This window comes from Macrobrachium nipponense, chromosome 21 (assembly GCF_015104395.2).
Source record: "Macrobrachium nipponense isolate FS-2020 chromosome 21, ASM1510439v2, whole genome shotgun sequence".
Lineage (NCBI taxonomy): Eukaryota > Metazoa > Arthropoda > Malacostraca > Decapoda > Palaemonidae > Macrobrachium > Macrobrachium nipponense.
The window spans coordinates 72,874,318-72,899,394 of record NC_087212.1 but is presented as its reverse complement, the minus strand read 5'-3'; the positions used below and the strand labels follow the sequence as shown (position 1 = coordinate 72,899,394).

The 25,077-nt window shown below is 42.0% G+C and overlaps 2 protein-coding genes across 9 annotated transcripts in view; one reads left to right on the top strand and one right to left on the bottom strand.

Moving 5' to 3' along the window:
• LOC135198163 (uncharacterized) overlaps window positions 1–25,077 on the top strand; it is a 904,910-nt gene that overhangs the window by 57,800 nt on the left and 822,033 nt on the right. The gene's annotated exons all lie outside the window — the stretch shown is intronic.
• On the bottom strand, window positions 582–24,893 carry LOC135198161 (uncharacterized). Its single transcript, XM_064225665.1, has 2 exons — window positions 24,695–24,893; window positions 582–6,857 (listed from the first exon to the last, which is right to left on the bottom strand). Exons 1-2 carry the CDS (start codon window positions 24,710–24,712, stop codon window positions 4,440–4,442), a joined length of 2,436 nt encoding a protein of 811 aa, XP_064081735.1. The 5' UTR covers window positions 24,713–24,893; the 3' UTR covers window positions 582–4,439.

Genomic DNA, 25,077 nt, shown 5'->3' with positions numbered 1-25,077 from the left:
CGGTATATTGTGAGGAGTGCACAGGCCCCCAACCTTTAGCTACCTCTGTAATGTTTAGACATTTTTGCTGGTGCGGGGTTTATCAATATATGTGATCAAATTAGAAATAAGTTTTTTCTCAATTTTGCTGGCTGAAGACATACAGCCAAAGATTGGTTTTGTAACATTTCTGTTTAGTAAATATTACATCTTATTTTCACATGTGATTTTTTGTATCCTATGTGTACAGTAAGAATTCATTACTTTTGAAAATATATTTTTCCACTTAGGATGAGCGAGTTACTGCGTCAAGTGGGCCAGGATCTTACAACTGTTCAGAAATTGATGAAAAATAAATCGGATATTTCTAGCTATAACTGATCACTGATCATATTTCACTTTTGTCGTGACCTGTTTGTGTTTATCCACAATTACACGTAGCAGTTCCTCGTCACTGTCGAGTTTTTAATAGCAGTTTTTTTTTTTTTTTTTTTTTTATAAGTACACGTAAACGTGACTGATTAGGAAGGCAACCAATCAAAAGGTATACTATTTGTATGTCACCACAGAAGGATACCATAAGGATTAACAGAAACACTGAATACACTTGATTTTTATTGCTTTCTCTTTTGACATTACTTACAGATATTTACATATAATAAATATATACACAAACTCTATATAAAATACGCTTCATTTGCTTCATAAAGCCATCTATGAAAACTGCCAAAAATGTCACCTTTAAAATTTTGTTTCTCGTGGAAAATATCTTTGGCTTCAATCTTCTCTGCTCAGCTTTATAGAACAAATTACTACAGTATAAGTACATCTTTTATTCATTTAAGCCTGCACAAAATAACTGCAGCTTCAGAACAAAAATGATATTTAGATTTATATTTTTTTTAACTTTTTATGTTTCTTATATTTCATTACCATAACCATTTGGTCATCCTATAAATGAGTAGGATCACAGATAATTATGGGATGGTTCTAGGCGGTAAGGGGAAGGATAAGGCATTTGTATCCAGAATGCACTCGACGGTCCCTAGCACCTTACCAGCCTTCCAAAACCCCTATGGTAAGCAAGTGAAGTCTGTCGCCGCTCGTTTCTTAGCCGAGAGGAGAAGAGGGCACCACCAGTGTCCATCACATACATATACATACAGACAGACATACCACTGGTTCTCTAGCCTTTGAGCCTGTGGTCACGATGTCATTAGTATGACTTCTCCCGGGGAAAATAATAATTATTTGGATTCTACACCAGAGATCGCTCGGGGGTTAGTCTTTGAAACTAGTTTTTGTGAACTTTGTGCAGCTACTACGCGATACGTTTGCAAAAGGAGAGAGAGGGATGGATAAACTCTAAGATTGAACTCGAGGTGACGGTCAAAGATGCGTGCGCTGGTATGATTATTATGGACGTGAAAGATTATCGGTTCAAGTGCGAAAGAATACGTGTGAACGTTTTGAAAGAAAATGCCATTGGCCGCCTCTTGTACATTTGAATATCGTCGGAAGGGGCGGGCCGGGGGGGTAAATTTTGCCTTTTTACTAATTGAAAATGCTACTGACGAAGGCCCATGGGACGCCAGAACCACCGGCGGTGGCATGCCGTGTCCTGTGCTAATCAATACGGCGGGGAATTGAGGGAGGGGGATTTTAGAGGTTAGGGAGAGTAACGGGGGATATTAGTCCTCTACTCCTCAGCGTTTTTCCAACACCATTAACAATCGAATAAATGCACTGAGCCCATATTCCCGTGACCTTTCTGGCGAAGTAGTAAGTAGTACCAGTAAACAATCTGATGGGTGTCTGGCTACTTGGAAGTAGACTCGGTTCTGTTCATCTTGAGTTCAGTATTTAACGAAATCATTTTTCGCTGGATAATTCATCTAAAACACCAGGGCTCAGTACATCAATATCTTGTGCTTTCTTGAATTTTATGGAGTAATCGTCAGTGAAAAGTTGTGTTTTCGATAACCATGCAAAGGGGACTAAACTATGTTTCTTAGAATTATTACCTTGACAAAACAGAAGGAAAACTTCATCAAACCTCAAAGGAGAGTTGACGAAACACGACCAATGTCACAGACGTGCAGTTGACAGTTTAGTGTTTGTTTCCTCTGTCACACCAAAGGCACGACGTGCTCTATGACGGTTTGCTTGCTGTTTTCAAGCCAAGACAACGGGCCAATGACTAAAGAATGACAATCTTCAAAAACGTGTTTTGATCATAAGTGCGTCTCATACTAATGACTCGTGTGTATTAAGTAATACACTTAACACTGGATTATAAACTCTATTGGTTCTGCTGATTCGTCTACAATAATCTGTACTTCTGAGCAATTGTATCACAAACAGTCTTTAAAAAATTGAGAATTTCTGTAGAGCACAACCAAAAGTCATATATATATTTATATGTATATATATAAATATCACTCAGCTTACACTCGAGGAATGATCCACAAGTGGTCACAGCCAATTTAAGTATTATTACATTATCTAATACCTAATAAACATTACTTTTAAGGCAGAGCCATTGTACTTGACACTTGTGCCACCTGTTTTGGACACTACAGATGTTCCCCCTTGCACCCAACGGACTTCACTTGCTTCATTTTCGATGATTGACATGTGGCTTCTGTCGTCTTATTCAACAAACTCAACAAAACTTTGACAGTGAGAATCCAATATGCCATGACAGGAGAAATGATGAGCAGCTAACATCAATAACTTTGTTTTGTGTGTGATTCTGATTTTGGAAAGTTAATTTTTTGTTGCTACAAGACTCGGCCACATCTTTGCTACCTTGGTTGCTCACTTTCCCCTCCACAGAAATTATAACAGGATTTAAGCTAGAGGAGACATAATTTTGAGGCGCGCCTCTACTATGTAAAATACATAAGAAAACAAGCTTTTACATATCTTGATAAAAAAAAGGTTTTTATCAAGAAAGAACAAACATGTACATAGGTTACCCAAGGCTAAAATAATATTTCATGAGAATTAAAGAAAACGAAAAAAAAAAAAAAACATAGGAAGACATATAAGACCCTATATATGAAATAATCAAGACTTGGAGTGCAATTCACAAGGAAGGGAAAAGTACTCAGAAGAGCCATAAAATACATACACTTTTTTGTAGCTACAGCAAAAAATGCTTTGCACTTTGCTCCTTCATCATGTCTGCACTGCTGTCAATGGCGATCACCACGACTAGAATCAATGAGTCATTCTAAGAAACATCACCAGAGATCATTGTAACAATTTGGGCTTCAAAAAATTGTCAATACCAGTTTACAATGCGACAGCTAATTTTTCTCGTACTGATTACATTAATCACTGCATTTCCAGATGACTTGGGTATATGCATCTTTACAAGTAAAAAAGCATTCCCTCGGTCTCACTGGCAGTGTCCGAAAACAAGCTGTCTGCAGACATGGAAATTAGATTTCTCACTTGTCCGCAAATGATTTTAGTACCTATGCTGTTCAGTGGAGGAAAATACTTGAAATATTAATTTTGTTTGTTTCTAAAAAATAACTGGTGTGGACAATCTGCTGTACCCATTTGCACCAACAAAAAATTAGGAGACCTTAATTGACATTGGTGACGTGTTTAGACCCCAAACATATTCTGGGGTAGACACTTTTAGCTTCCTGGCTGAACTCACTTGGACGTGGCCACAGGATGGCTGCAGGTGTCGTACAAAGGAGGAGTTTAGTTTGAACTTGTAGGTGACCCAGAGCAGTCAATGCAACTAATTCTTGGCTTACTCTACATATATTATATATATATATCAGTACAGAATAAAATATTTGTAAATACTGAAAAGATACTGGGCACAACCGCACATCAGAAAAAAATATAAAAAAATTAACAGTTCTGAATTATATATTTAAAACTGAATATAAGCACCTTTTTCCTACTAAAATACTCAATAAAATTCACTTTACAATAAGCATAAAAAATATTTGGCAAATTATATAAAACTCTGGTACGGAACCTTTATATATTGCCACTGTTTTATCAGTAAGAAAGTAATGTTATGCAGGTACACTTTGTAACATTATGAAGGGATGCCATGATCTGTCCCAGGAGGCATGTGATGGTAAATATGACACTTATTATTTAACTATATACTGTAAAGTGTAATTAATTTGTCTGCAAAGGGGTGTCAGAAAAACACTAGCCTCTTGTTCTGTTGTGATGCCGCTTGAGTGAGTTGCTTTTTGCCCGGTATTTGTGGTACAGATTGATTAGCATCCTTGGGACAAAGGACATGACTGGCAAAACGCCCTAAGGACTGCATTGCTAGCCATGCATTGAGCAATGTCTGGTTGTCCACAAATGCACTGGATTGCGATGTACTCTTATTGCCCGCACAGCGGCAAACAAACATTAACACCGATTCCTTTGGAATGAAATAATAGCAGTTATCTAAACTACACTAAATGCTAAGAACCAACTAATACATTAATTATAGAATCAAGGTCCTCGTTCGTTTCTAGTCTTTTTGAGGCCTCTGGGAAAGATTTGAGCACATCATCTGCACTTAGAGATGGTAATTTCCATGGAGGTCCATCATCGGTACGACTGTAGTCCATATCTGAGCTACTCTCACCACCCCAGTCACCATACTCATTGTTGTTCATCGAATCTAAATCTGTCTGGGATGAAAGGCTGAGAACTGAGCACCAGTTGATGGCATCTGTCCGTTCCTCAGGTGGCAGAGCAGGCGGTCTAGTTGAAGGTAATGAAGGAGGATCTTCAGTCTCGGCTTCTGTGTGTGCCTCAGTTGAAGGCCCTTGTCCACTACTATCTGTATGAGAATTATTTGGAGGTAAAGACTGATACTGTCGAAGATGTGCATTTTCTCTGCTATCAAAAGTTGTGGGATGATCTGTTGGTAGATACTGAGAAGCTGGGTATTGTACAGTGGGAGAAGCGGTGGTGTAATGAGTCACAGAAGGTGGCGGTGTGGAAGGCGTGGACGGAGGCAGTGACACTGGTGCTGCAAGGGGAGATCCCACTAGAGGGGCATGCATGGGGGGTAATGGTCCCTCTGTTGGTGTTGGAGATGGGGTGGGAGAGGACGGCATGGGCTCAGGGCATGTCTGAACTCCTTGATTAGGAGCTGCCCCTTGCAAATGAGGATTTGCAGTATGAGCATGTGAATGTGCTAATAATGAAGCTACACTAACACCTTCAGCTTCTAGTTCACGCTCTATATGCCTTAAGGTATTGCAGATAAGTACAGAGCGATGAAGGCTGGGCTCTGGAAATTGCCGAAATCTGTTTAGTTTGTACATGGACACGTTGAGCACTGACAGTCGCTGCTGATGATAACAGTTTGGTCGTGCAGCTCCTTGAGTAGGGTCACAATAAGGAGACATACATCTTGGAGGACCACGAGATGGAGGCATTGTACCTCCTCTTGCACCTGTGTATCCATTTGAACCATATCCATAACCACATCCTGTTTCATTTTCAAAATTGCCATAACCCTCAGATGCAGGATAAACGTTATATGGGTTAGGGCTGTAACTTTGGCGTGAGTTGAAGTAACTTGTGGGTTGACCATAAGTGCTGCTGTTGCTAGGACTGGTACAGGTCTGATTGTATGATTGAGAAGGATAACTTGATGGAGAAGTGGTGTAATTTCCGCAGTCATTAGAATAGGTGTGGGTATAAGGAGAGGCACTACCTAGTTCTAAATAAGACTTTCCATTCTCATCACACTGAATCGATTGGTTAGCACTAGGTTTACTAGGCGAAATTTCCATGTACTTGTTAGTGTTAGGTTGAGATCCATCATAGAAATTGCAGCTTCCCCAAGCTGGAGTAACAGGCCTTGAAGGATAAGACTCTGGGGGATAAGGATAAGAATGGGGATCATATGATGGTGTTGTAAGTGTTCCCTGGTAAGCACTTGTAACAACTGTTCCTGTTTGAGCTGCTGTTACTGTTGTAACACTTCCATCACTCACCATGGAGACTGTTGGTACCCTTTCCTCATTGTTACTTGCAGTGCTAGTGGTGGTCGTCATGGTAGTAACTGTACTGGAGGTAATGGTAGAGGCTACGAATGGTGACGTTATACTGCTAAGAGGAAGTGGGGACACGGCAACTGGCGTAGCCGCGTTGGAGATGGAGAAAGTAGTTGGGACAGAGGGGCTCTGAACTGCCGGAGACAGAGGTGTGGATGGCAGAAGGGAAGATTCGCTGCTGGCAGAGAGGGTCGTGGAAGGATGAGGCAGTACTCTGGAGAGTGACAGTTGGAGGGACGTGGAGGCCGCAGTGGTGGTGGTGGTGGTGGTGGTGGAGCATGAGGATGAAACAAATGACAGACACTGGGACGACAACGAAGGAGCGAGCGAGGAGGAAGAAACGGAAGGCTCTGCTGATGATATCACTCGACTGGTACTTTCCACTTCATCATCAGAAGAATTGTCTATTGAATTGCTATCAATGAATCCTGAGTCTTTGTCTTCCTCGTCGTCAATGAAATCCTCGTGTTCATCGTCCATGGATTCGTCTTCTGAGTCGGTAAAAACACTGGTAGAGTCTACTTGCACACAAAGTGAGGAGGTCGTCTCAAACGAAGTGGCAGAGTCACTTTGCTCTTGACAGAGCAATTCGCTGGTGGAGACCTCGCTTGTATTGCTCTCCACAGAGGTGGAGGTCAGCTCGCACTCGAGGGCCGGTGTAGAAGCGTGGGCGTGGGTGAGGGCGGGGTGGTGTAAGACGTCCTCAGCACAGAGGGCGTGGGGTGGCGATGTACAGATCACCTTGGCTGGTACGGCGTCAGCGCCTTCTTCGCCAGACCACCGCCGCTTGCCGCTCGCTCGAGGAAGCCCCATTGTCGAGTGCCCCTGTGAACGATAAAGAACATCCATTAATATATATATATGACACAAGCAGCGATACATTTTAATTAGTTTCGTATTACAACTTATGCATTTCAATTGCTGTAATGAAGTACATTTTAAAATGGTTTAAAATTAAACTCAGATTCCATTCAAGCCCATGGATATACTAAACACAGACTTAAAGTACGAATATTATAACCGTATATATTCGGAACTACCTGGATACTTTTATATGGAACAAATGGTTACCTTGATCTCCCCTAAACTACCTGGATTTACGTTTTCAATATACACCACGTTAAATCAGTTGCATATAAAAAGAAGCTGGAATCATCAATATCTTGAAATCCCTCTTGTGGGCTTATCAGAGATCATTTATATTGTATACGTATTATGTACGTTCATGTGTATAAATAAAATACTGATGTCAGATGTATGCCGGACATTTCACACTTAGGAAGGATTTGGAAAGATGAATAAATATACACAACACACACACACACACACACCACACACACATATATATATATATATATATATATATATATATATATATATATATATATATATATATACATACATACATACATATATATATATAGGTACAATGAAACCATACTAATACTTCGGCCTTGTAACTTTAGACAAAAGTCGGGAGTTTTCCCGATATATGTATAAAAAGTGTAGTTGATAACGTAATATTTCTGTTGAATTCGTGCATTATGTTAAAGGACTTATTATCATTAAATACGTGCACATAAATAAACATACAGATGATTATATACACTGATGAAAACCCTGGTCAGAGTATATAAAGTGAAGTGAACGGAGCGCTGTGCGTGGTGGGAGAGCGAAGTAGGTAAAGAGGGCGGGCTGGCACCTCGTTCGAGTTTACCAGTGAGACTTGGCTTCGGCTTAAAATTGCATTATTTTTTTTCGGCGCATTGCTTTCGGTGTGTTTTTTTTTCGGAATTCTGTTATAAGAAGAAAGTTACATGAAGCTAACAAATAGGCAAAATCAACATTAGGATATTCACATAAGATAAGAGCAGAACTAGAGGAATCGAATGCGAGCCGTAAAAGAGCTAGTGTTGGTGGTGCTATCCTTGGTTTGGTGCTGCTGGCTGGCGCAACTCAGACCTCGCACCACTGCCTGTCTCTAACTCAACCTGTCGCGTTATAACTATTGCTTCTATTATTTTATAGGAAAAATGTGTAACTAGATTTTCACAAATGTATTTGCTAAACCTTTCCCAAACTATCTTGCTGAATGCTAAGAAATACTAAAAATCCATCATACTAGGACACAGCGTTACAATAGAGAATGGCTTGTATTAAAAATTATATTTACAGAAACACGAACACACACACACACACATTCAGAGAGAGAGAGAGAGAGAGAGAGTTGTAACCTTCGTCGATTACTGCGAAGTGCGCTCTAGTAATGAAATAGGGAGGGCAGTCAACGTAGACTTCAACGCCAACGTTACTGGCGAGTTCCTTACCATAACTATCGTCACATATTGCGAAGTTTTGTGAATTTGTCTTCTTATAAGCCATTAAGATGTTCTTTTATATTTACTTTTAAACTGTATATCTTAATGTAAGAGTAAAATTAAGTCATAGCATCACAATGATCAATTAAACTATGTAGCATTAATACTTCTGTTTCATTAGTAAACAAGTAGTATTAATTCTACTTCCAGCTAGTAAATATGAAAAATGTTAGGTTTGTCCTCCTGTTACACCTTCCAAGCGCTGAATGACCTCATATGTCCCAGCGGTTGGCCTAAATTCCACATTCCATTTATTGAATTGAATTCTCTCGTATCAAAGAACTTATATTCTTAATGCGAATTAATCAGAATTTACATAACGTTACAATCTTGCTGTTGAATATAAATATTTAGCAAAGTGTGCAGAATATAACTAACAAAATAATAACCCCTCCCCCCTCGGTTCGGGTTCCAGCGGTCTTTCCAGCCGTTCATGGGCGACGGCAAAAGGCGTCTGTCTACCCGCCCACGTCCTTGGTGACGCTTGGCTGTTACCTGGGGTTCCTTCTCTCCACAACCCCTCCCCATCACAGCTGCCATTCTCAGTTAAAACGATTAACCGTTGGTTTAAAGTTTATGAAGATTTAACTGTAATAAATAAAATTACCCTGAGAAATTTCTTGGCATCGTTTAAGACATTATTTCATAATGAAAGTATTTGAAATATTTAGTCATATATATAGATATTATATTATATATATATCATATATATATATATAATAAATGTTTCTTCAACTGCTTTCCTACCGTATCTTAAAAGCCAGTAGTTATATATACGTGATGAATACTCATGCCATTACCAATTATTTGTTTTAAAGATTCCTCAAGAGTCTATGGGTCCAAGAATATATTCAAACTTAGTCTAGAGGTCAAGGTCGACACCGATAAACTTTCAGTCGAAACTGTCTACTTGCAGAGAATTTTCGTCTTACCCGCCTACCGCGCCGCGTTGCAATGTATGCATCTGCCGACCTCTAAAGACTCAATATTTTCTTGAGGAAATGTTTACCGGGACACGTGTTTGCAGTTACCGCTTCTACTCGGTCGGGTTTGAAATCGTAACCCCTTCAGAAGTCTAAAGAAAATGGGATCAGTTTAGTCTGTAGAAATCTTAGGAAGATTACGACTGCCTACCGAAATATTTTCTCCTTTGCTGGAGGTAATTTTTATTAATATTCAAACCATGTTTATATTTTGACGAATCTGCAATATGCAGACGTAGATAGAATTTCTAGGTCGATAAACCTTGGGCAATGTTGTCTAAGTAGTGGCACATTACCATGGCAACGAGGTAAATAAGTGGTATTTTCTAGTCGAGTGGCTGATGTTCGTTTGCGCATGCGTCCGTGAGTGGAGGAGCGACGACAACACCACCACCACCAACTCCCTCGAGCTCACGCTATAGCCTTCACTCTCTTTCCAAGAGCAAACTAGAGTTGCCGTACCTTTCTTTTTCTCGCTTATTTCCCCAAAACTTTCATGATAATCTTTTTATAAATTTCAAGAAACGTTCCTGCTTTCACTCGGGACGAACGAACAGACCTAACAATAACATATAACGTTCAAAATCTCTATTTGGAACTTCGCCAGTCTTTGGTGCCCGAGGGGTGAGTGGCGATAAGGGCGTAGGTTGTTGGGTGGCTGAAGCGGGAAAGAACCCTACGAGCACCCAGCACCATCATTCTGTCTTGTGTAAGATCGCACCAACGCACCGCAGCCTTCATTAGCTCTTCTACTAGGCTACGGCTGTTCTGTATTACTTGGATTCAGGTATATCTACATAATAAAATGAGTTTAAAAGTGTTTTAATTTCCATGGTAAAAAATAATCAGATAATAGAGTTGAACATCCACACAAAGTGCAAACCAAAAGGGGTGGCACTCATGGGGACATTATGGGTGGAAATGGCAGGGGACTTGCTGCTCTAAGACGACAACGAAGCTTTGGAGAGCAGAAGTTTAGGTTAGATGTAGTGCTTCTGCCTCCCTCCTCTTATAGTGACGTAACAGGTGGACATAAGGTCTCCCTAACTTCAGCCTAAGATTTGCCGTGTAGTAGTGAGAGAAGCGAAGGCGGCTGACAATGACCGCACATGCTGGCCTCTTCTTGCCACCTGTTGGCGCTCTCAACAAACGTTACTCGGACAACAAATCGACTCTCCACTTGACAATAAAACACGCCTTCAACGCCAAACGTTTCCCTCTTCCCTCTGCCCAGTCCCTCCCACAAGGAAGGCCATGAAGCAAAGTTTTTAGCTTCAAACTCGGATTTCCTATCTCGCTGAAATTGGCCAACCGTATTATTTAATTGGGCATTATTTATTTTTTTAAATATTTTAAAAAATATGCGCGAAGGAATAAAAGTCCCAATCTAAAACGTTTTAAAAAGTACTTTTAAAGGGGAAGACTGTACAATAATTAAAAAGGGATACGAAGAGAATGAGAGAAAGCTTAACGTCATATAGATTGCGTTCAATTTTGTTTCTTTTTCATTCTGCATCGAATTTTCTTTGTTTTGATTCCTCATATTTCTCGACGGTATTTTCTTGTTTTCCTCTGAGCTCTGTTTGTTAGACTTGGTTGTAGCGCCCCCGCATCACCCTGCTGCAGCGATATCGGCCTCTATGTACCTCCAACCAAAGGGAGACTTTGGCTTGCCTCCCGGATGTTTTGTCCGACCCACGTAGCAACCACCCAACTCCGTTATTCCAATTTGGACTGTGAGTCAGCCGCGCGTGAGGGCTGAACTCCCGTCCCATTGGTTAACTTATTGTTCGACCAACGACAGAAGGGCCTCGCATTAAGGTCGAAACGCACCATTTTAAGTCTAGCGGCACACGGCAGTAAGGGTTTGAATCCTTCGCCACTGACATGCGCTCAATGCCTGAGGGAACTCAACCAACATGGCCGCGCTACGTTCGCCCGTCTGATTCAGCGCTACAAGGGCGATATTGGAAGTGGAGTCAGCCTTGAGAGGAGGAGGGGGAAGGGGGTACGAGAGAGAGAGAGAGAGAGAGAGAGAGAGAGAAGAGAGAGAGAGAGAGAGAGAGAGAGAGAGAGAGAGAGAGAGGGGGGGGGGGGGATCGCTAAGGGTGGGGGAGGGTTGTAAAGAGGGAGAACCAACGGTGACTGGCCGTGGTGGAGGGAGATGTGCTGGTAAAACCTTCCTTCGGTGCGAGTTCGTAGAGGGCGAGATTCGCCTGTACCGCTAGTCATATGTTAGTAGCTAAAGACTTGATGGGGCGGTTGTAAATTCTATCGCGTCGTACATAGGAGCGAGTTTAGCGTGCTTGCGCACCGACCTAAACTTGCTTCATAAGCACCTGGCGCAGAGGAGAACCACCTCAGTGTACGGTTAGCGTAGGAGCGAGAATGGCCTACCAAGTTTCATGGTATTTGCGGGTTGAACAGGGCTCCGGCGAGGCCACGTCGTCGAGCCTCAATGTTCCTCTCTCGCAGCTGTGGACCAACTGGCCCTGCAGCCGCTCACCGTCAATTTCTACCGGCGACGGTTTCAAGATATGTTCGGATGCGTGCACACAGAAGAAGCGTTTCTCAAAACACTTCTAAATGACATGCCATGAGTCACAGAACGTCAACATGTTCTCTCCCTCCCTCGCGTAGGTTAAACAAGAGGTTGCGTATGCATGGAAATCATCTTCGAGTTAATTTTTTTTAACATAGGGAACACCAAATCGGGCCACGTATATCGGTAACAATTTTATCATTAATATATATCGGTAACAATTTTCATCGTTGATAAAGTGTGTTAAAATTAATAATAATAATAATGAACAGTCGTATTAGCCCCTCTCATTGTCATTTCTGATTGACAAAAAATACATTTAGATACAAATTTTAAACAATTGTAACATTCAGAATATTAGTTGTAACATTCAACTAGTATTAAAATTGGTAACTTTTTCATTGTGAATTTCACTTCTAGTTGCTTCAAATGCTAGCAACATCAGTGTTCTCCTATTACGGCAGTTCCCTGTAAAAGTGTCATGGGAATAAGGAAAGAAACCACCCCTCTATGGGATTACCCCATGGGCCATTTGAAGCTTCTACAACGCCAGCAGAAGCAAAGATATAAGAGGAATCAGAGTGGGTTGTTCCATGTACCTTTAGGGCAATTCTCTTCGTTTATCTATAAACGAGGAGAAAATTATGAGCCTGGATGAGGAGGCATTGAAACCACGTCGAAGTGTTTAAATATCTGTGGGCCTTATCATATCTTGGAGTGATAAGAAATCCTTAGATTCCACACTAGCTTAAAAAAATCCAATGAGTTACAATTAGTTTTTTTCTTTATAAAATACGATAGTAAGCGTCATTTTATTTGGGCATGTTGATTAATTTACTTTTAAAAGGATTAGTTAAAATTTGAACGGGTTACTTTTACTGTATGGCAGAACTTTAAAAGCTTTGGGTTTATGGTCTTCATTATCAACTAGAGTGGTATTTTTAATTGAATACAGAGGTCAAGTGATTATTACGCGGCCCCCCCAACCCCCCACCATAAAATTGAACTTGTCAAAAGAATTCTGTTGGAGACATTGTTTTAAACCTACAATTGCAAACCAGCGTTTGCCAACTGTTAGAGTGCGTGCAATCACCAGCTGGCACATTACAGCTGGGATTGAGAAGACTCCCCCACCACACCCTCCAACATTTTGATATTAAGGGTCGCTCCTTTTGACGCTGAAGCACAGATATAATGACTGCGATTAGCTTTGCAATACTGACAGGTTAGGAACGCTTAAAAATATTTGCTTTGATTGGAACCAGTAGCAGCGAATGACTGTAAAAGAACAGATAGCAACATTAACCAAAAAGCTACAGTTCCCGTTGCATCACCAAAAAGAGTTTGAAGCGGCCGAAGTGTGAGTGAGAGCGTCTGGCAATCCAAAATCGCAGGATATCTGCATCAGCAAATCCATGAATGATAGTAGTACACGCACACACACATACCATGCAACAAGTTTCAGATTCTCTCTCTCTCTCTCTCTCTCAAGACGAAGTGGAACGGAACGGAAAAACGTCACAGGACTCCAGGGCCAAACCCATGGGCAGGAAATACCACACACACTCGCTCTCCCCTCCCGGTAAAACGCACTCCCCAATTCCCCTCCTCCCCACCTCCCACTCGGCTCCCGTCCCTCTCTTTCTCTGGCTCATTCTCTTGGGTCTCGGTCCCAACCCATTCCCGTCCTCTCCACCCCACATCATGGGTTTACTCAATTCCTCTCTCTCTCCCTCTACAAACGCATATATTTGAGCGCGCGCTCTCTCTCTCTCTCTACAATCGCATACATTTGGGCTCTCTCTCTCTCTGTCTATATATATATATATATATATATATATATATATATATATATATATTTAATGAAGTCATGTGCATCTATTGTGATTTTTTTAATAATATATATATATATATATATATATATATATATATATATATATATATATATATATATATATATATATATATTACGTTTCCTCACGTTATAACATAGGTGGACTTTGACGGAAAAGTGTAGCTACATACTTTAAAATTTTGATAAACTTCGAAATTTTCAAACCCTAATATTCCATGAGTCTCTCTCTCTCTCTCTCATCCCGCGCCCTTTTCTCTGTTTATTCCCTGTCTCCCTCAGTACCCGACCCCCCCCCCCATCATCCTGCCCATCAGCGGACCTGACCCCCCCCCCCATTCCCAAAGAGCCCCCAACTCTCAAAAACCCGCCGCCCGTCCCCTCCCTCGTTCCCTATACTTCGCGCTCTCTCATACTGAAGATGGGAAGTACGGAGGTGGGGGGGAGAGGGGGCGGAGGAGGGACACCTACGCATCGTTTTTGATTGAAGAAGAAAAAGATCGTCAGCGAGTAAAGGAAATACGGAGATCGTCTCCCTAGATTTCCTTTGCGATGACGCAACCGTAAGTGAAAAGAATTTGGGTTTAAAGCTTTAATTTCCCTTCAGCTTGCAATAGCAGTAGTTTAATTTATTAGTACAATCCTAAGCAGACTTCCTTGTCCTAATTTAGACTTGCTCCATTCTGCTCATTATTTCAATAAAACATAATCTTACAACTAAAAGTCGGCATTAGGTTGTTGATGCACAAAAGTGTCTCGAACTACGAATTCGATATCAATATACTAGACAAAAAAGTGCCTCGCATTGTGAGAAATATCAACAACCTATAGACAATGAAATTTTTCGAATCTGAAGAAAATAGAAGGTAGCCGGGAAGTGTAAAGGCATAGCATGGAAAATTTGTCCACCTGTTGTGGCTAGAGCGATTAACGTCAATTAGCAAGAGCCCCTCTTCATCGTGAGATCCTATAAGGCAAGGCTGAATCTGCCGAAAAGCCTCGATGCATAGATTACGAGCTTAAGGCACGTTTAAGGATCGCTACTGGCCTAAGAACGGACATCCTTCACGCAAGGGGACAGGCAAAAGGATGAGTAGCAAACGTCCTTTTTTTTTTTTTTTTCGTCAAGAAACATTGTGTGGTTCCGAACGAAAAGAAGAAATAATAAATATCTAGTGTTTAAAACGAAGAATACCGTTGGGCCATGTAGTCGTATTATTGAAAGAATCACCAGTCGTAAAAAATTCATGAATACACTGTTTGTGCATAATAGTGTAACAATACCGAATAAATGAAAAAAGTTTTGCTCATTAATTGATCAAATGGATATTAACTTATAACCAAATTCGTTCAGCATTCGCTTGCGGTACCTTGTTGTCTCCTACCTGTTTCTACAAAATTGGTTGTGAGAAATTTTGTACTTTTATTGCGCTAGGCAGTGCAGCAGTGTCGTTTGCGCCTTCGATTAATACCTATGTTTAACAGGACTTGGGCCTCCCTCCTTCTACAAGACTAGAAGGTAAATATTTTTTCTGAAACTTAAGGTTCCCTTTTACTTTTCAACAAAACTTTAGGGCTCCTCCTTCATACACGCGTCTGCCAGACTTTTACTACAACTTGCGTTGCCGAGGCAGCCGTGGGTTAGTCCACTGGTGGGTGAGGGCGAGATGAACTGGAGACGGAGGGAAGACCTCCTCCACCCTTCAGCTCTACCCCCGCTAAAGCCACCCTTCACTTTAGCCTCCCCTTCATAAGTCTCTCTCTCTCTCTCTCTCTCTCTCTCTCTCTCTCTCTCTTTTCCCATACACGTGCTGCTCGCGTACTATCAACGATTTTTCTTACTCCCCTGTTCAATAGAAGACGTAAGTGTGCAGAAGGGCGAAAATAGTTATCAAATTCCTCTCCGGCCTCTTTCCTAGGGACTTGTATTTGGTAAGAAATTTTCGGAACAATTTCTGCAAATTCTGGACGAGAAACAAATTCTCTGACATCCACCTCCTCTCTCCCATTCATTGAAAAGAGAGAGAGAGAGAGAGAGAGAGAGAGAGAGAGAGAGAGAGAGAGAGAGAAAGGGGGGGGGGGCGGACTTGAATCGAAAACCTGTAGATTCCTAAATTTAACTGAATAAGGCACTTATATTGCTCCTCCTTTTATTTATACAAGTCAAAAGAATGGCCACTGTTTCACACTACTTTACTATGACAGACTTACTGGTTGATACTGGCTTATTTAGACTTACTGAGACCGAGTATAAATATTTCGTTAAACCTGAATCTTGAACGTTAATATTTTAGCTGCCGATCTCTCTCTCTCTCTTCTTCGTAGAGAAAAGGGGAATCTCCATTTGAGGGGAGCAGAAGGAAGGAAGGGGAGGAATAATGATACCATTTAGGGAGAAGAACGGGAAGAATAATGGGGAGGAGAGAAGACAAAAACAGGGGAAAAAAGCAAAGAAAAAAGTACTCTGAGGGTAAATGTTTACATCAGTTAGTTAAAAATAATGATAATTATTATTCAGTGCCGAACAGCCGTCATTTTTCTTTCAGTAAGACTGGTACAAGTCGAGGAAGAAGTCGCATATTGAAGTGTAAGTGCAGAAAGAAATTTTCCTGGAAAACTAACGGGCGAAGAAACTTATGATATATATATATATATATATATATATATATATATATATATATATATATATATATATATATATAAAATATGCTTTGAGATTGCGACAGGGAGTCGGCCAGTGCCACCGTCAGACTGAGGAACGCAAGCTGGAACAGAAGCTGAGGCCGCGAGTGTTGTATCAGGATTGTCTCGAGATGCCCTTAAGAATGAAAGGGCAGTTCTGCAATCTCTTTGACCTGATCCCGTCGGATGTTGGCGTCGGCGGGACGGTCTTTCGAGGGGAGGACTTGGCGACAGAGTCGTGGCGCCACGCTATACATAGTCCCAGTGCCGGGGCCCTTGGCTAACACCTACCTACCTCCTCCTCCTCCTCTTGCTTCTCCAACTCGTTCCTTTTTCTCCTTCAGCTGTACCTTCATACCTGTACAGATGGCCTCAACTGGATTTCATTTTTGTAGTACAATGTTTTTATATTATCTTTAAATCTGCGTAACTTAACGCAAGCCCCATCAATCCACACGGTAGTAATCGGCACTCTATAACAGGACCCCTTCGCCTGATGTGCCCTTCCTTACATGCATTGTTGACTAGTAATCATGACGTCATCCTCTCGTCAATTCGTAGGCAGGCAAGACTTCTGAAGATTGACACCAGGGAAAGGCGCACAGCACAGCACAGCACACTTGCGCTAGAGCACAGATGGCTAAAGGGAAGTCATTGTGCATGTGTTACAGATGATAAGATACCGCCCAGGATGCTATTGCACAGAGAGAGAGAGAGAGAGAGAGAAGACGGGACGGGAAAAGTAACTCCCTTGTTCTTACGCAGGTGCAGGTGCGGTGTCACACTTAAGGAGACTGTTGAGGGGGTGGGTAGTGAGGTGGAGGTAGATGAGGAGGGCAGACATTCCTCCTCCACCAGATGGCAGATGTTCTTTCACCATCGTCGGAGGGACAGGTCTTGCATGGTCTCAGGGAGTGGCATACAATACCGCAGCCCCTGAAGGAGAACAGCGCGAGCGTTTTCAAAAGTAAATGTCTCTGGGCCCAAGGCTCGAATAGCTAGCGTCGAAGCCTTTGTTCGTTTTATTATGGTTCATATATTCGCTCGCCCTCCTGAAGATCCGGAGCTGATGATTTTGGAGTCATAGTTACTGGAGCTGTAAAACGTGCAACTTGGGTTTTCATTCTTTGCTCATCTGCAAGACCATTAACGTTATCACAACTTAAAAGTCAGATGCTAATGGAGAACATCTGCCAGTGGTCAAAGGGAGGTGGCTGAGGATACAGCGGGACTTCTGCTGCTGCTGCAGGTACAGGTGTGTCTGTGTAGCAGGGGCAGCGGTGGCGGCGGCGGCGGCAGCAGCAGCGGAGAGAAAGAGAGAAGAGACTCGGCGGGGTTGTTGGGTGGTGTGTGTGTATGTGCGCGCGAGTGTGTATACGTGTGCGTGTGTGCGCGCTTGGAGGCCGAGAGAGCCAGCCGCACGCTGGCTCGATCGATGTTTCCCTAGCGTCGACAACGACGTTGCTCGCTCGCTGTGTCGATGATCCACACCACTATCGCTACCAACTTCTGTCTGCCACAGGAGGCGACCACCATCAGTCTCTATGCCCTTCTATCCTAATGGGAAGCGTTCTTGTCGGGGATTTTCCCGTTAACATTCTTCTTGCATTGGCGACGTGGTGCCTTTAGCAATTAAAAGGTGTTAGAGAAAGAAAGGATTCAGATCCTACGTGGGCCGAGGGAGGGAGGGAGAGAAAGAGAGGGAATCAACGCGCAACGCTCTTTCTAGACGCCAGAACTTCTCGAGACCAACCCTCCAGCTGGCTCTCCTGCCGAGGAACAGTTCGGGAGTTCCGGTGAGACGAAGAGGAGAGAGAGAAAGAGAGAGAGGGAGAACTCGGCAGCTGAAGTTGAGGTCACCAAGACCCCGAAACAAAGACACGCGCAACAGCAACAGCAGAAGCAGCAGCTGCTAGTTGAGCGGACGAACACCTTGCCGGCACCTCCCCTCCTTCCAAACCCACCTCTACCCCCACACACCTGCGGTCATTAGGGAGACCCGCCCCAAGCCCCTCCTTATGCCCAGGCGAGGCTAAGGCCTTATTTAAAGTCCCAAGTCTCTCTATCTTTGTGTCGTGGGCTTCGTGAAAATGATGTACGTTACTTTGCAGTATGAGTTTGTCATAAATTTTTCTACGGAGACGCAAAATCGCAGCTACCTGACGCAAAGTTTTTAGTAGTTGCAGCTACCTCCGCCCCTTTCTCAGCGATTGTTCTTCCTCCTCCTCCTCCTCCTCCGCCTTCAGTACTGCAATTGCAAGAACATTCCCACACCTGGTGTCAACCGGGATCCCTGACCCAGGAGAGAGGAAGTTGGTAGAAATCTTGAATCACTTTCAATGCGCGTAATCTGCTCTCAGCTGTTGCATTTATATGCGTAAACCTTCCCAGTCTAGCTTTAGTTTTTTCTTGCTCCGTGGCTCCTTACGCTGGAAATTTGTAGCAGTCGTACTGTAACACTTGGAGGAGACGGGTGAGCAACGTTATTTATTCGTGCCCGTCTTATGTGCCTATACAGTTGTACGTTATTGTTGTTTTTCTTATCCTTTCTTATCGTGTATGTTCAATGTTGTGAAAGACGAATGTCAGCAGTCGAACATTGCAAACCCGTAATTTAAAATACCGCACTATTCCAATTTTCCTACATTTGTGTACTTGGATTTCTCTTTCTCCCCGGTCATAATTATATATAAATATTTCTCAAACAATAACACTGCAAATGCAGAATCTAAGACTAAATAGATAGGTACAGAGAGAGAGAGAGAGAGAGAGAGAGAGAGAGAGAGGTAAAAAATAAGAAAAGAGAGAGTGGAGAAAGTGGGGGTGGGTGAGTGAGTGTGGGGCCGATGTCCGCTCCGATCTGCTGGAGTGTTTGTGGGGAATGGGGGATTGGGGGGGGGGGGCGTTGCAGAGGGTTTCCTATGAATTCATTGAATGGGTCTTATCTGGAGAGTGGCAATCGACGTCATACCATACAGATATCAAGCAAACCACGTAATGGATATATAATAAAAGTTACCAAACCCAGCTTTAGGCACGTGGTCGTTACATGACGAAAACAACACGAAAAGTAACCTCCTTCAGTAGGTCGAGAACAATTTTCGCGAAGCTCAGCGCGGAAATAACAGTATTACGGTATAAAAATAATTTAAAGATATAGTAAGCCGAAGAAGGTTGACCCGGCGATCATCAGAGGCCAGTTTAACTCAAGTCGTAAAATGCTTGTAAGACATCTTGAAATGAAGAACGAAGTGGTTACTAGTAGCTAGAGACAGTGACTAGGGTGCCGAAGTTCCCGACACGCTACACCAATCAGAGAGAGAGAGAGAGAGAGAGAGAGAGAGAGAGAGAGAGAGAGAGAGAGAGAGAGAGACTGGCGTCGCCGCTCGCTCCAGCGCTATTATATCTTGCGCCCAGCCGTGACCAGCACCACTACCATCACAACCCATGAGGGTTCCTCCTCAACGCCATGGGAAGGTTGGTAGAAGATATGAAAAGAATATTATTGTATTGGGACCTTTTCCTTCCAGAAACCAACTTCAGACAATGAGACAGCAGCTAATGGTCTGTGAAACCTCAACTTAAAAACTGGAATCGTAAAACTGAAACAATGTTAAATTTCAAAAGAAAAACATAACTTGCAATGTATAAATTCAAGCGCAAAGAGATCGACAAGGTATGCTGTTTACTTTTCATAATGTCATTTCCTAGTTTCTTTTAAGCGACAAATGCCAGAGATCTCTAATTACTATATGAATTAATTTCCGGAAGGCTGCCAACCTTAGAAGGTATAAAAAAAAAACTAAAGAAAAATGGCTATTTGAAGTCTTCATGAAAACACAAGTAGTATATGAATTAGTTGTTGACTGAGAATCTAGGAAAAGTTCTCACGCTGAGCGAGCGTCACATCCTATGATACCTGAGGGTGATAGGTGCCACTGCAGCAAAGATAAGAGGATGCCGCGGCGTATGGAGGCAGACACAATCAGTTTTGGCCCATCGTGGACAGGACGACGACCACCGGTGGTACTCATACTGCTATACTACACAGCCCCTTCCTTCACATCATCAGTCACACTCATCCCGTACACCATTGTGACGTCATGGATCAGTGCTGACGTCACATCTGACGCAACGTCCCTCTACCTACCTCCTCAATAGCCTGCATATAATCACATAAGCAACGTTTGCCCGCAAAAACACGCGTGGCCGCAATATCGGCCAAACGTCTGCCTCATTTTTTTAAAACGTTCATTCCACCGGCTGGTGGAAGAGGCTTTCGAGGGAACCCAATTTTCGCCACGATGATGATTTTACGCTAACATAATTAGGCGACTGTAATAATAATTACTGTCAAATTATAAATAAGCTATTAAAGGATGTATGAAGTTTGCATAGAGTGACTGGGTGAAGGAAAATGCCCGCCGTCTCGCTCGGCAAGGAAGCTCCGTTGTTCTCCGTTCTGGCTTCTTCAGGGAGTCTGACCAATGAAACGAAGCGGCAGCAGCATCACCAGCTACCTACCGCACCGGGAGAGGTGGAGGAGGACCAGCAGCCTCGTTTCACGACGGGTCGAGTATTTGTGCGAACAGGAACACGGGGGGCGTCCGACAAAGCAAAGCTGAGAAGTGTTCCTAGGACTCGAATATTGACCACCCGTTTTCTCTCGAGGCCCAAAGACTTTGCAATCTCTCTCTCTCTCTCTCTTCTCTCTCTCCGACAAAGCCACGTGGAACACATTCTCCCTCTTTCTTCAAGAAACCACGTGTACCTCTTTTACATAAACAATAGTACACTGCAGCCTCCATTGCACATACCAAAGTATTTACCGAGCGGACTGTTCTGAATGCAAACGTTTAGCAAATTCTGTTGTTTACTGAAGACACAGACAGACATTCTGGTCTTTCGATGTGCTTTCTTTCATTTGATGGTCATCTACCTGCATCAGTTTCATTATAATAGTTGGTATAACTTTCTAGGAAAATTTTATTTTACGACACCATTCGTGTTTTAGTTTTTGAGCAATGTAATACATACCATTTAATACCTTTACCCCAAACCAATTGGAATCATGCCATTACTGGATGCCCGTGGATATTAAGCAAAGGACAGACGGTTAAGTGGTACCCAAACATTCCTGGGGATGCCCACCCGTTCTGCTTAGTTTTTCACCGACTGAAGGGTATGCGAGATTAGGGACCATCCTCTTCTCCCAACCCTTTCCTTACTCGCTCTGTTCCTACGGCAAGTTTTAGGTTAGGTGGGAAATACAAATGGGGCTTGTCAGTCACTGTTGAATCTGCGAGAGAGAGAGAGAGAGAGAGAGAGAGAGAGAGAGAGAGAGAGAGAGAGATATACTGTGCCCTGTTTGGCACCGCATAATTGAACCTGTCCCGATGGCTCCCAGGAGGTGGCATTTTGGGTTATGCAATAGTTTTCAGTTTCCAAAACAAAGAACGCGCAGATTTTCCTCTGGTTCGTTTTCCAGCGTTTTGCTTTTTTTGCTCTGTAAAAATACTGTTATGTGGAAGTGTCCAGGAAATTTCGCACGTGCTTTTTTTCAACCCCATATCGGAAAAGATATGGAGGGATTAAGTATTTGTTGCCCAGACTTCCTACATATGTCTGTATGCATATAAAAAAAAATACATAGGATAATGTGTCTGTGTGCGCTCTCGCGCGACTTTGAGGTGGGGCGATAGAATGTGCGTGTGTGTGAATGTTACTCTCCACAGTCAATAATGAATGCATCTGTGAAGACTAACTTTGTGAACTATTAATGTAAGGATGATCTAGCATTTTAGTGCCGTTAGCGGACCTCATGCGGTGCACTGTAGGCATTACTTAAGGTTTTTTTGCTGCATGCCTTCGGCCCCCAGCTGCAATCACTTTGGTTCCTTTAACTGTACCTCCTTTCATATTCTCTTTCTTCATCTTACTTTCCACCCTCTCCTAACACTTAATTCATAGTGCAACTTCGAGGTTTTCCCCTGTTACACCTTTCAAACCTTTAGATCGACCTCATAGGTCCCGGGCCTTTGGCCTAGATTTTATATTCAACACAACATTTAAATGTAAGAGAACTGCGCGAGCATGCGCATTATACTCAGTCCTCTATAAGTGGAATGCTTTGAAAACCAGTTCAAAATTCCATTCCAGGTAGTTGGTCATCGGTCACAATTGTGACGCCATTATACAGACCAATTCGGTTAACACTGAAGGCGAGTGAGGAAAAGTTTCTCGTGCTGAACTGAAGTTTTGGGAAAACAGGACCTCGCTCTTTAGTAATGGCATAACCAGAGAGAGAGAGAGAGAGAGAGAGAGAGAGAGAGAGAGAGAGAGAGAGAGAGAGAGAGAGAGAGAGAGAGAGAGAGACTGTTTAAGCGAAAGCTAATGGGACAGGCAAGCCAATGAAAATTCTGGTCCATGCCCGAGAACACGAATTTGGTAAGCAAAAGTTAAGAGAGATGTTAAGGTCCCGTGCTTTAGGCACACAGTACTTATAGCATATAGCAATAAGTGTATATTTATTCATTCCTTATCAAAGTACAATGAGAATAAAAAATGAAACTGAGACGAAGGGGCTAGCACAGGTAAAACACCACGATAGCAACAGCCCTGGTACTAAAAATCGGTTTACACGGGCAAAATTCCCCGTTTCATCATCACTAAGAAAATCATTTGATGTCAAAATTCCCTGTTTCATCATCACTAAGAAAATCATTTGATATGTTGTTAAAAAAAAGGACCAATCCATAGAAATTTTAAATGGAAAAATTTATTAAAATTAGAATGTTGCAACTAGATTCAAAATTCGAATGTCGTAAAAAACATTTTTATACATCATTACGCCGCTAATTGTTTATTAGGGACTTGAAAACATGTAATAATCTAGAACATGTAATGTTACTTAATTATAATTGTATATCTATAATATCTATATATACATACATATATTGTGGGGGGGGGGGTTATTCACTATTGAACAGTAAAGTTATAAGTTGTGTGTTTATTCTCTGATGCCACCCCACCCTTTATACGGGAAGGCTTAATGTTGGATTTTATTTTTTATAAATATATGTATACACACACATACACAAATGCATATCCCAAATATATAAGCCACCCATATCTTGTAAGTCCATGAAGCAAAATCTACCATGTTAAATAATATTGGAATGATATGTCTCTACGGACCAGACTGTGGTTTCATATGACATATATAAAATTGACTAATAATAATGACCCCGAAAATCATTAAACAAAAAAAAGGTTTTGGTAATTAATTAATTAATGGCATTTATCCAAAATGTACAAAACCGAACAAAGAGAACCTGTTTATGTTATCATGGGTTTACACTGATCAAGAATGGGATTAATAAAATAATAGTTATATAAAAAGCAAGTGACGTTTGCGTTCAAATGGTAACCAGCCTCCGCCTTGCACGTCAACAAACCTCTGAGACGAGGCCATAAAAATTAGCGTGAAATATTTCAGTCCAGCCCTTTCATGTAGGGTTCCCGTTTTCTCTCTACACACCTGGTACTCCTCTAAACTTCAGATCCATCACTCCCGCTAAAAATACGCACATTTCGGCAATATTCCTTGGCATTTCTTAAAACAAATTAGCATACGTTGTCTTGTTTAATTCAACGGACATGGAAAAAAACTCGCTCACAACCCAACCTTTCTCTAGCCGTCACTACACAGAAGTAAGTAAAGATATCACACACATCAAGTTTTGAAGTCTTTCTCTATATAAGATAAACCAAATGACACAAATAAGTTTGATACAGGCTACTATCCGTTCCGTTTATACAGGAAACTTATAAACATGCCTCACTTAACAACACTATCACTCAAACCATTTCACTTCCATCACACACACACACCAATCATTTATCCAGTTTATTCGGCAAATAACTCATGTGCACACCCATCAGTTGATAAGGATAAAATCACACTTCATAGTCTCTGCCTGTTAACTGTTTCTGTGAGTTGTGAAACTTTGTTTTTGTGTGCGAAATTGTGAGCCTGTTATTTTTTCAGACGCATAAAGCTTTGTGCACCATGAAAATATAATTGATGGTATTCATTGAAACATTATCAAATTTGTTTTCGTATTTGCTTCATACAGTATTGAGTAAACATAGTTCAATATGACAACAAGACTTCATCACCTATTCGTCAAATCCAAAAATATCCGTAATTCCACGAAACCTACCTTATTCTGCACTGACATTTCAGCTCACATGATGCTCAAGGTGTCGGTGTGACGATCTCATGTTAAATACTCTCAAGAATGTCTTGAACACAGAAGTCCAATAGTGATGACAGAAAACACAGGCACTCACAAATTCTCTCACTGATCAACGTCGCGCACCAGCTGTGGTCGCTCTGAGAGACCCAACTTCTACAAAGTCCATACACCGCTCGCCTGTTGGAGTAGCGCAGACCGCTAATGTTAGCGCATGTTGGTTTGAATTTGCTGTCTGTTAGATCCCTTCGGTATTTTTCATATCTAGTGAACTAAAGCTGCTCTCAAATGACATCTTGAAATTGATTTAACTGTCGAACTAATTAATTCAACCAAATATATGAACGTGC